The sequence below is a fragment of the Leptodactylus fuscus genome, chromosome 7, assembly GCF_031893055.1.
Source record: "Leptodactylus fuscus isolate aLepFus1 chromosome 7, aLepFus1.hap2, whole genome shotgun sequence".
Lineage (NCBI taxonomy): Eukaryota > Metazoa > Chordata > Amphibia > Anura > Leptodactylidae > Leptodactylus > Leptodactylus fuscus.
The window spans coordinates 70851960-70865447 of record NC_134271.1 but is presented as its reverse complement, the minus strand read 5'-3'; the positions used below and the strand labels follow the sequence as shown (position 1 = coordinate 70865447).

At 40.4% G+C, this 13488-nt stretch overlaps 1 protein-coding gene across 1 annotated transcript in view; it reads right to left on the bottom strand.

The window, feature by feature from the left end:
* DPY19L3 (dpy-19 like C-mannosyltransferase 3) overlaps positions 1–8680 on the bottom strand; it is a 35516-nt gene extending 26836 nt beyond the window's left edge. The window contains exons 1-4 of the mRNA XM_075282109.1: positions 8490–8680; positions 7814–7941; positions 6331–6455; positions 1570–1660 (exon numbers count right to left, since the gene is read on the bottom strand). Coding sequence (XP_075138210.1) covers positions 1570–1660; positions 6331–6455; positions 7814–7907 — 310 coding nt within the window. The 5' untranslated portion in view covers positions 7908–7941; positions 8490–8680. The remainder of the gene's footprint in view (positions 1–1569; positions 1661–6330; positions 6456–7813; positions 7942–8489) is intronic.
* Between the last annotated feature and the right edge of the window lie 4808 nt (positions 8681–13488).

Genomic DNA, 13488 nt, shown 5'->3' with positions numbered 1-13488 from the left:
CATGCTGCAAAAATGCAACATGTTGATGTTACATGGGGCCTTAGCCTAAAGGAGTCCATTAATCAATCCAAAAAGCTTGAAAGGCTGTTACTATTTTTTTTTTCTTTTTTTTGGTTATATGTGGGTATATATAAAAACAATTTTTTTTTTCTTATTTACTATTGAATAGGTGTATATTTTTACCATAATAACCTATTTTGCTTCCTTTTAGTAGAAGATGGGCTCGAAAATTCTCGCCAGCAACTGCTCTAAGCATTGCTAGGGGGAATCCATACTCATTGTATGTTACCAATAAGATGTAACAGTTATTGGGGGAGGACGTAAAATAGCTGTCTGTCTGGTTTTATACCACCTAGGACAGTAGTTGAGATTCTTGGTTTTAGTACATACCAAGAACACTGTTCTAGCTATCTGTATTTATTATTAAAAAAAATATATAGTTAAAGACACAGCCAGAAATTTGAGCTGTTCAAATTATATTAAAATGACCCCACTATTGGTAACTTCTATATTTGTACATACTGGCAATACACAAGTATGTAAGTATTCTCCCTGGCAATGCTTTGTTAAAGAAGAACTTTAGATCCTGTTTTGTACCAAAAGGAAGTAAAACAGGTTAATAACGTATATTACAAAAATGTTCACCAAAAACCCCGTATGCAATAGTAAATAAGAAAAAAAAGTCATAGCACATATATCTTAGAGGGGTGGGCTGCAATTTTTCTTTTCTATGGCCAATTTAGGGAAATGCTGTACATATCTGATTTTTGGGGGTGCAACAACCGACCCAGCACTGATAGGGAATGTAGATTGTGAGCCCTATATGGGGCAGTGGCCATAATTGTAAAGCTCTGCGGAATATGAAGGCGCTATACAAGTAAGCTAAATAAATAAATAGATCAGTTGTTGGAATCACAGCACTTAAAACCTGTACTAGTATGCTGAGATCACGTGCCAAATGGAAGCTTATCATCTGTGTATACTAGGAGCCAGTGCCCCATCCTGGTAACACCTCAGTTACTGACGGGCATTAATTGGTTATCCCTCTGCATTGCTGCTGGCAATCATAATCTCCCATGATACCCAATAAATACTGGATGACTGCACTGGTAAAGGAGTGTGCTATACTTTGTGCTTGGTTTATAATAGAGGAGAACAGGTGAAGTGTCAGCAGTAGAATGTTTTTTTTATGTTCTATGCAATGAATAAATATTTAGTGGAGTGACAACCCCTGTAAAATGACTAAATGAGATTATTGATCCTGCAGTAGTGTGATTAAGCCTTATTTATTTATTTTACTTAGATACTTTATACAGCAGCAACATATTCCGTAGAGCTTTATACATGTTGTCATCACGATCCCAAGTAGGGCTCAATATCTAAAATTCCCTATTAGTATGTCTTCAATTTGTGATACCTCAGCAGCTGTGCAATTACAACTCCTAACATGTTAAAATTCAACATTTCCTGATGGGTACAGCACCTCGGCATTTCAGTGGAGTGTGAGGCAAAATCTAGAATCATGACCCATTAGTTTAGTTTCCAGTGGCATTCACAGAATGACTGTACCTTGTGTGATGGATGGGGCGTAAAGCATTTGCTTGTAATAGGAGTAATACAGACCGCACTCAGTCCTGAAGGAGATTTCTCTCTCCACTTCCTATGAAGACAGAAAAAGACAGATGTTTACCCAATGCCAAGGATTTACAGACAAACGACTTGAGGAATTTTATTGAGAAGTAGTAGACGTGTGTAACAGCTCAGTAGCAACAAGGCCATAATCTGAGAGGGTGCACATGCAACTGGGTCTAGGAGCCTTAAGGAGCCCATAAAGTGTCTCTTCTCAATATGAGGACACCTGGTGTGAGAACACATTATAGTTGGGAGGTTCGGTACAGATTTTGTATTGAGGCCAAGGATCTTCGTATTATTCCTCCGATTTTAAAGCTACACACAAGGCAGACTATTCCGCAGCAGATTTTACAGCAAGTTCACGTATGTTGCATAAAGAGTTCACTCTATGCATTGAAAAATAGTCCACAGTGAAAATTAGTGAAATAACATGCTGTGGATTAGAGCGTGACTTAAAATGGGACTGTATTTTTCCACCTTTTTAAAACCTATCCACATTTGATGCATCTGCAGTAAAAAAAAAAAAAAAAAATTGCATCAATTTAGTGTCATTGATTATAGTCATAGTGGACTCTGGTCACTGTAGATCAACACAAAAGCGCTGTACATTGTCTTATACACGACATGCTGTTGCAATGAAGTGCCGAATTTCAGGGCTGTGCTCTGCAGGAAGTATTGGGGCTGCACCACTATATGGATGAGCACTGCAATCCTTGAGATCTCATCTGGATGTATCCGCTACATCAGAACATTTTAGCACTTTATGTGACATCCTCCACAGAACCACCTTAATTGAGGTTAAGTTGGTAAAACCTAAGCCAAGGTATTCCATACACTACACTAAATCCAGCTCTATCTGCAAATGGCTAAAAAGAATCAGTGTTAGAGACATAATAAAACTACATATGGTTCCTGACAGCAAAATTGGGAAACCTGCCAAATTGTATTTTTTTTTACAAAAATATCACAATCTCTCTTATGCCACCTATGGATAGCAATCTTCTAAGTTAATGTCTGACCCACCATAAAACTAGAACCATATAGAGTCTTCTGCAATGCAAGCAGGACTTTTCTCTCTGCTTTTTTTCGGCGGAAACCCGGCGGAACGCGCTATAGTCTATGTGGTCTGCATGTTTCCGCTTTTTAAGTGGATTAGATTTCCGTTTTTCGGGTCCCCGAGCAGACCATCAGTAGTGTGTTGATGAGAATTGTTAAAATCCGAAATTCTATCTACTACAATGGTTCTGTATATCGCTGCAGTGATATCGCTGTGACTACGCTATATGTGGCTTCAGCCTAAAGGCACTAGTGTGACAGTTTTCTTGCTTGTGAAAGAGACAATACATATACAAAAATGTCATAATTTACCACAAGAGGGTGCTATTAACCTAGTGCTGCCTCTATTAAGGTGATATTTTTTCAGAGTTTTCTGCATAGTAAAGTGCTGCTTTACAATTAACAATACATATAGCTGTAGAAAGTAAAACTGTTATTATTTGCCAGGTTTAGAGAATGGTCTAAAGGAGGGTCATTACTTTCTTCATAACATTTATTTCATTCATTCATTTATTTATTTATTTTAAAGTTACTTCTGATGCTACTGGCTGATAAGTTTATCTTATATGGTAAATTGTACTAGTTGCAAAAAACATGTTTATGTTCATATATTACAAAGCTCTTTAATAAAAAGGTGTCAATAACAGATAGAATTGTTGGAAAATTCTTTCAGTGCTGTATGTTTTGTTTTATTCTTATTATTAATATTATTATTATCATCCACTGCTTAAATATTCAACTCTGATTTTAAGAGGTATTCTCATTGGATATATCATAAAATATCTCTCCTGAAAACACCCCTATAAACTTTTTTTTTTCTTTTTCAGAAAGCTCCAGGGACATATATGATACACGGTCATAGTTCCCCATTCAGCCAATGTCCGCTCACCGAGCATTGTGATCTGTAGCAGGGGCACTGGAAGACCCTTATTAAAACAAACCTTTAACCCCTTAGCGACCCTTGACGTAACTGTACGTCATGGGTCGCATGGGGATGTATGGAGCGAGCTCACACGCTGAGCTCGCTCCATACACGGCAGATGCCGGCTGTATCATACAGCCAGGACCTGCCACTAACAGCAGCGGTCGGTGCCCGAGCCGATCGCTGCTGTTAACCCTTTACACACTGCGGTCAAACGTGACCGCAGTGTGTAAACGGCGCCGGCGGCATGGGCGCCGCCATGTTTTGCCGATCGCCGCCCTCCTGAACGTCACAAGAGGGCGGTGATCGGTTGCTATGACAGCCGGAAGCCTATTGAAGGCTTCCAGGCTTGTCTCTGCATTAGATCTATTAGACGATGCCAGAGGCATCGTCTAATAGAAGTGCTGCGATTTTCCTATTCACTGCAATACTGTAGTATTGCAGTGAATAGTATGAGCGATCAGACTCCCTAGGTTTCAAGGTACCTAAGGGGTCTGATCATAAATGTAACAGAAGAAAAAAAAAAGTTTTTAAAAGTATTAAAAAAATAAAAAAAATATAAAAGTTCAAATCACCCCCCTTTCCCTAGATCAGCTATAAAAGTAATTAAAGAACATTAAACATAAACATATTAGGTATCCCTGCGCTCCAAAATGCCTGAACTATTAGAATATTAAAACATTTATCCCGTACTGCGAACGGCGTAGCGGCAAAAAAAATAAAAACAGCCAAAAAGTGTTTTTTTCAACACTTTGCCTCCTATAAAAAATTGAATAAAAAGTGATCAAACCATCGGATCTTTCCCCAAATGGTATCAATAGAAATGTCATCTTGTCCCGCATAAAAAGACACCACAACCAGCTCCATACATGGAAATATGAAAAAGTTACAGGTGTTAGAACATGATGACACAAATTTTTTTTTCTATTTTGCAAAGTTTATCATTTTTTTAAAAGTATCAAAAAATTTCAAATACTACATAAATTTGGTATCACCGCGTTTGTACTGACACGTAGAACACAGGTAACATGTCATTTGTACCAAACAGTGAATGCTGTAAAAATTAAACCCATAAGAAAATGGCGCAAATGCATTTTTTCTCCAATTGCGCCTCATTCTGAATTTTTTTCCAGCTTCCCAGTACATTGCACAGCATATTGAATGGTGCCATTACAAAGTACAATTTGTCCCGCAAACAATAAGCTATCATGTGACTCTGTGAACTGAAAAATGAAAAAGTTATGGCTCTTGAAATGTGAGGAGGGAAAAACGAAAATGCGAAGCCAAAAAATGGCCTGGTTCTTAAGGGGTTAAAGTGATTTATGCTCTATTTCTAACAACATCATATGATATAAAGATAGAAGATAAGTTCTGAAATTTGGAACAGGACAACGGAGTAAAATGTAAAGTAATACCTGATTAACCTTCACACACAAAGTCGTTTATGTACATATTGATACATAGAAAGCTGTCAGTCACCCAAAGTGAGCAAGATTCTCACTGCCTCTCCTAGGAGTCTGATCAGTCTTAACTCAGTTACTGCTGCAAATGACAGAAACCAGCAGCACCAGTAAATAACTTATAAACCTTTGAAGGGGTTATCCACTTTCTAACATTGATGGCCTATCCTCACATAGCCCAGCGATGACGATAGGCTGTGATAATGGTGCCCAAATTACTGGCACCGATATCTCCACATACCAGGAAATCCAGCAGTGCGCAGAATTTAGTACACCGTTAACTTTCTAGCAGTATATAAAAACACACATTCATGAGGACATGAAAAGTCCTCTTTAACCACTTCTGTACTGCCCATTGGCTTTTAACATATGGAGCGTGACTGTCTTGTTCTGTAAGGATGTACCAGTGTGACCTTGAAGTTTTAAGTAGCTGCACGAAATCGTGCAGCTGCAGAAACAGGGAGCCGGCTGTCACTACAGCCAGAGCTCCCCTAGAGAAGGCAGGTCAGGATTATTACTGTCCCTGCCTTCCTGATCGCTGTGTACACAGCACTCAATGAGTGCTGTATTTACAGCTATGGGTGCTGCCATGATATGGCTCCCCTCTGCCCCAGTGGACATATGATCCGCCGGGATCATAGTTTGTTAAAGCTGCTGGGTCCTACAGGACCCAGATGAGCTCTTTAGTTATGGACATGAGGCTGTATTCCTCCTGCAACTGGGACTAAATGTATCAGCCTCAGTCACAGGAGAAATTAGCCCTCCGTACAAAAAAAAAAAAAAAAAAAAAAAAAAAAAAAAAAAGATGTCCTCAAAGATCTTTTATGACCTTACGAGGACACAATGTAAAAAAATAAAGTGAACAAAAAAAGTTTTTTAAAAAAAAAATAAAAATTTTTAAGTAAAATAATTTTAAAAATGAATAAAATAATACACCAATAACACTCCCTTATTACAGGTTTTAGCCCCACCCTCAACGACACAATACAAAATAAAAATTACTGTAACGGAGAGAAAAACTATTTTAAAAGTTTTTTAGTAGTTCTTTTCCCTCCCCTTTTGTTTACATTTTCCTGGCTATATATATAAAAAAATAAAAAACATGCAAAAATAAAAATAAAGCCCTATAGGACACAGAAATTAGTTGAATAACACAAATCATAAAAATGTTATAGCCCTCAAAATTGCACATACAAAAAACCCTAAAAATATGTCTGGTCCTGGACCAGAAATTGGCCTGGAACTGAACTTATATGGTACCTTAATACTGGAAAACCACAAGTCGTTCTCATGGAGAGTAGCAACATAATACGCAGTGAGTAGACCAAGACACAAAGCAAGCAACAGTCCCACAATGTAGCACAGTACACTCCATAGTGAGGTGCCTATGAAAAGAGGGAAGAATAAAACAAATTAACCATGTCGGAAAAAATTGCAACAGAAATTTGGTTATTGGTTAATATATAATATTAAAACACACATCCTCCCACAGTTACTACTCTCCCTTGTATTCCCAGATCTCATAACTACAGTAATAAGAAAGAGGACGCAGAAAGCTCTCCCAACATTTGTAAGATGTTCTGTGGAATGAGGCACAGTAGCATCTTGTGCCTGACATATAATTCTCTTTGTCTAAATCTACTATAATCTCTCTAAAACAAACTAAAGGGGCACTAGAAAAACAGTTATCACTCATCCACTTATTAAGGATGTCCCGTGTTGCTTTTCAGTTTCCATCAATGGCATAAACTTAAAAAATTCATCATTCATCATCATTATCCAGTTTTTGTTTTTTTTTAAATATGGGCCAAATAACAGGATTCACAAATACAAAACATTTCCTAATATATATGCTCTTTACATTCAACACCATTTATCTCATTTACTTTTAGGTGATTGATCTCAGATGCTGCATTTACTTTGCAAGCTCATTACCCCCTCCCTGTGAGCAGTGCATCCGGCAAACGAAACATCAAAGAAGCACGTGACCTTGGATACTGGGAGGATTTATGACCTATGGTCACAGATTCACTGTATGTAAATAATGATACAAGGAGCAGCAAGTAAAATAAAGGTAAAATAACGGTAAGCGATAAGTTCAAAAAGGAACAGTGATTATTTAAAACTGCTGTGGAATTATTTTCAGATTTTGTAGTTTTTGAAATCTCAATAACCCTTTTAAATTAAGTGACAGGGCAAAGCTCTAGAGTGTAATACAGGTGTAAAATATATACACAGTAACTCCACCAGCACAATAATAAGTGCAGATCTGGTGAGTAAAACAGGATGTAACTCTGGATCAATACAGGATATGTAATGTAATGTGTGTACACTGTGGGGTAGATTTATGGGGTCTTGTATGCCAGTTTTCAGATTTATGACCATTTACACCAGAAATCTGGGTAAATTGTAGGGGAAATGTACACCAGCTATAAGATGGCTTACATTTCTCCCCAGGCACACAGTGCAGCTGGGGGCGTCCCTCATTTACAAAGAGGCATGCACCCACTGCCTCTTCTGGAGACTGGGACTGGTTTGAGTAACACCAGTCTTTCTAAATCTGCCCCAGTGACCACACCAGAAGAATAGTGAGTGCAGCTCTGAAGAGGTAACAAGAGGTAACTTAGGATCAGGGCAGGAACACACACACATAATATATATATATATTATGGTATGTATATGTATATATATATATATATATATATATATATATTACACATACATGCACACATATCAGGTATACCTTTCACATTTGGCTTTGAGGTTTTAGCAATATGGCTGCTGTTGGGAATTGGTTCAGATGCATTAATTCTCTTCCTCTGTCGTACTGTAGTCATTGTGCTGCCAGCACCTTTCACATATTTCTCTGACCTGTAATACAAAAGGTGATATAACCAAAGATCGTATATTTTTGCACAGTATTTGGTAACACTAATGGATGAAGGTGACTGATCTGTGTATATATATATATATATATATATATATATATATATATATATATATATATATATATATATATATATACACACACACACACATTACTGGCAATGTATGAAATCTGGCCTGCTATAGAATGCCTAGGCAATGTATGAAACCAGAGTTGTGCCCTCCCCAGCTGTTCTCCACAGGAGTGAAGGAGTCGTATTACTCCCTGGACAACCCCTTTAAGCATTGCTCTATTCATAGGAATTTGATTCACAACACTGGGGCTGAAGGAGTTGCAGCTATAATACAAATGCTCATAGACTGTACATAACTACACATGGACAGATACTGCATACCATATATAAGCACAGATTATACATGAATATACTGAGTACATAACATCTCTGTAATAGACGTAACACTAGGCCACTAGTCATTAATAATAATGGGCGCCCATTCATCCACCAAAATACTCTGCCCTCACAGTCACCCACCAGAAATACAGAGCACCCTGTATGTATCCAGTTCAGGCACTTGGTATACAGCGTCTGAGGCCTCTACCGCCAGCGGGCTCGCCTAAATCCCACCCGTGAAAAATGGGAGCTGATGTCGGCGGCGCCGTCTGGTTTCCCTGGCAACCACGCCAGGCCTCATCACCTACTCCCTCAGGCTGACTTGGATGCGCTCCGATGGTTCTCTCTCTCTTATCTGTCTCCATTGGTTGAAGCGTGAGAAAGCGAATACGTGTCAAACCGGGAATTGCTGGAATTTGTAGTTTACATTAGTGTTCTGACAAGACACTTGATGTCACCTACGACTACAACTCCCAGAGGCCTCCACGGCTGCAGACTTGAAGCGCCTACAGCCAATCAGTAGCATTTCCAGAGTACACCAAGCTTATGGCGCTGTGGAGATAGTTTGGTTGATGCGCAATGTTTAGTTGAGGATTTCACGTGTCACAGGAATGCTCTGCACAGAACATCAGGTCTATAGCTGTTACCTGAGGGCGGATGGTTCCAGTAGTCGTCACACAGGTTGTACCGCACTCTCAAGGTTTCCGAGGTGCTAAAGTAGCAAGAGGGTCAGCTCTGAGGGGCAAACACATCCAAGTGACCCCCACCCCGATATATCAATACTATTACTATACAGTGACCATATAGTAGTGTATACCGACTCTACACAAGAAGTGCAGCACAGGAAAAGATGGAGTGACTTACAGGTGACCATAATGGTTCATAGCTTCACACCTCTTATTTCTGCACCACCATGACCAAGCGACTGTCATATCTCTTCTCTCTATATTATAAAAATGAGTTTCTGTCTGTCTGTTCTTTATACGCGACCAAACGATTGGACCGATCTTCACCAAATTTGGCACACAGACACTTCTGGTGACTGGGAAGGTTTAAGACCAGGCCTCAACTCGCTCAGACATACCCTTGCTGAGATACAGCATTCCCAAAACACTGACTCCCCGATTAGCCAATACAAACCTGCAAGTCTTTCACTCATATTTCAACTACCATACACACAGTCACTCCACATGCACAATACAACACTGATATCCAAACTGAGATACACGCATCAGGGGATTAGATACACAGGTCAGAACCCAGTACTACACGCTGGAGGATTAGATACACAGGTCAGCACACAGTATCACACACCAGAGGATTAGATACGTGCATCTGCACACAGTACCACACGCCAGAGGATTAGATACGCACCACTGCACACAGTTACAGTGTTGGCCAAAAGTATTGGCACCCCTGCAATTCTGTCAGATAATACTCATTTTCTTCCAGAAAATGATTGCAAGCACAAACTCTTTGGTATTAATATCTTCATTTATTTTGCTTGCAATGAAAAAACACATAAGAGAATTTTAAAAAAAGTCAAATCATTGATCATTTTACACAAAACTCCAAAAATGGGCCGGACAAAAGTATTGGCCCCCTCAGCCTAATACTTGGTAGCACAACCTTTAGACAAAATAACTGCGAACAACCACTTCTGGTAATCATCAATGAGTTTCTTACAATGCTCTGCTGGAATTTTAGACCATTCTTCTTTGGCAAACTGCTCCAGGTCCCTGAGATGTGAAGGGGGCTTTCTCCAAACTGCCATTGTGAGATCTCTCCACAGGTGTTCTATGGGATTCAGGTCTGGACTCATTGCTGCCACTTTAGAAGTCTCCAGTGCTTTCTCTCAAACCATTTTCTAGTGCTTTTTGAAGTGTGTTTTGGGTCATTGTCCTGCTGGAAGACCCACGACCTCTGAGGGAGACCCAGCTTTCTCACACTGGGCCCTACATTATGCTGCAAAATTTGTTGGTAGTCTTCAGACTTCATAATGCCATGCACACGGTCAAGCACTCCAGTGCCAGAGGCAGCAAAGCAACCCCAAAACATCAGGGAACCTCCGCCATGTTTGACTGTAGGGACCGTGTTCTTTTCTTTGAAGGTCTCTTTTTTTCCCCTGTAAACTCTATGTTGATGCCTTTTCCCAAAAAGCTCTACTTTTGTCTCATCTGACCAGAGAACATTCTTCCAAAACATTTTTGGCTTTCTCAGGTAAGTTTTGGCAAACTCCAGCCTGGCTTTTTTATGTCTCTGGGTAAGAAGTGGGGTCTTCCTGGGTATTCTACCATACAGTCCCTTTTCATTCAGATGCTGACGGATAGTACGGGTTGACACTGTTGTACCCTCGGACTGCAGGGCAGCTTGAACCTGTTTGGATGTTAGTTGAGGTTCTTTATCCACCATCCGCACAATCTTGTGTTGAAATCTCTTGTCAATTTTTCTTTTCCGTCCACATCTAGGGAGGTTAGCCACAGTGCCATGGGCTTTAAACTTCTTGATGACACTGCGCACGGTAGACACAGGAACATTCAGGTCTTTGGACATGGACTTGTAGCCTTGAGATTGCTCATGCTTACAATTTTGCTTCTCAAGTCCTCAGACAGTTCTTTGGTCTTCTTTCTTTTCTCCATGCTCAATGTGGCACACACAAGGACACAGGACAGAGGTTGAGTCAACTTTAATCCATTTCAACTGGCTGCAAGTGTGATTTAGTTATTGCCACCGCCTGTTAGGTGACTCAGGTAAGTAACAGGTGCTGTTAATTACACAAATTAGAGAAGCATCACATGATTTTTCAAACAGTACCAATACTTTTATCCACCCCCTTTTTTATGTTTGGTGTGGAATTATATCCAATTTGGCTTTATGACAATTCTTTTTGTGGTTTTCCATTGCAGACAAATTAAATGAAGATAATAATACCAAAGAATTTGTGATTGCAATCATTTTCTGAAAGTAAATTTGTATTATCTGACAGAATTGCAGGGGTGCCAATACTTTTGGCCAACACTGTACACAAGCTGGAGGATTAGATTCGTGCATCTGCACACAGTTCCACACGCTGCAGTATTAGATACGCGCGTCTGCACACAGTTCCACACGCTGCAGTATTAGATACGCGCATCTTCACACAGTACCACACGCTGCAGGATTAGATACACAGGTCAGCACACAGTATCACACGCCAGAAGATCAGATACGCGCGTCTGCACACAGTACCACATGCCGGAGGATTAGATACATGCATATGCACACAGTACCACACGCTGGAGGATTAGATATGCGGGTCTGCACACAGTACCACAAGGTCGGGGGATTAGATACACGCGTATGCACACAGTATCATGCGCCGGAGGATTAGATTTGTGCGTCTTCACACAATACCAGACGCCAGAGGATTAGACACGCGGGTCTGCACACAGTACCACAAGGGCAGAGGATTGGATACGCACCACTGCACACAATACCACATGCTGAAGGATTGGGTATGCGCCACTGCACACAATACCACATGCCGGAGGAATGAATATGCGTCACTGCACACAATACTACACACCGGAGAATTAGATATACGCCTCTGCACACAGTTTCACACACCAGAGGATTAGATACGCGGCTCTGCAGAGTACCATACATTAGAGTTTTATGCCATTTTTCTTCATTGTTTTATGTCAACTTTAAAGGGGCAGAGAGCTGTGGATGACACTGTTACACAAGGTCACATTCACACAGCTTTACTCAGGTATCCATAACAACTGATCACAGGTTTTTCACTGATATCCAAACGGAGATACACATGACGCTTATGGACACAAACGACATACAAAATACACCAGTGCAAAACTGGACAATTCTTAATGGGGCCACTACACAAACAAATATACCCGTGCGGAGTCGGGTCCTTCTGCTAGTATCATATATATATCAAAATGCTTGACATCGCTGTACTATAAAGGCAAACGTCAGGAAAGTGTTAAAACTTTTTCACAGAAGCAATTTCTCATTTTTAAAAGCCTATATATATATATTTTTTTATGTTAATAAGTCTGTATAAGGGCCAGAATAACGGGAAAGGTGGACCACTAAAATAGCGCTAATATTTGTCTGACGGATCCCATGGACTAGAATAGGGTCCGTCGTTTTGAAACTGAAATCGGTTGAGGAAAACATCCTCCATGCAGAAGAATGTGTTGGAGTCTGCAACAGGAACTCCGGCACAGATATGAAGGTAGCCTAATTCAGTTCACAAAGCTGGATAAGGGCTTCCTAGTTTTAATCACCTCAGCAGGGTTGCCCAGGCAAAATGTTTAAAGTTGAAATCTGCTGGGCAATAAAAAAAACTAAAAAAAAAAAAAAAAAGTGCCTCCCGGGTTTCTTCCAGCGAAGTGCTGAAGCCGCTAAGGCAAATCAAGGGATTTGGAGATAATAAGGGGCAGAGGGGCTGCAAAATCGGAGCAAAAAAATAAAAAATTAAAAAACAAAATAATTTTGAAACAGGTGGTAAGAGGAGGTAGAGTTGGCGGTATAAGTGGATCCTGTGGAATCCATTAATGAATGTAAGTATGTCCACTTTGGCTGTGGCTAGGTGGATCATTTTGTCGATGATGACACCCCCCTGCGGTGCTGCATACATTTCTGATAGAACACTTGCCACAGGGCAGGTCAGCACCTCCAAGGCATGGAGGGAAGGCTCTGGCCAAGGTCCAGGAGATGTGATGACAGTTACTCATCCACCATGTGAGTTAAAGTCTGCGTTAGTAGAAGATATGGGTACACATGCGGTTATTGTTACTGCGCTAGGTGACGGTATGGATACACACACAGTTTACTGTCACTGCCCTGAAAAGGGCAATTCTTATTGTTAGGCTAACTGTACCTCACGGTACCAGGCTTCTCTCCTTACCTCGCTGCACTGCTCTGAAGAGGACAACTATTACATTTAGCTAAAGCTTTGACTGTCTGTATCTCTAGCTGCAGCCTCTCCCTACCTAGCCTAACTAGCTGGAATTGTGACGGAACCTGTGACCCTGTCTCTTATACAGAGGGGTCACATGTCCTGCCCGGCCAGTCACAGCTATGCCCATACTGGGAATGTCTTTAGGCTTAATGCTGGTTGATTGGCTGCCCACCA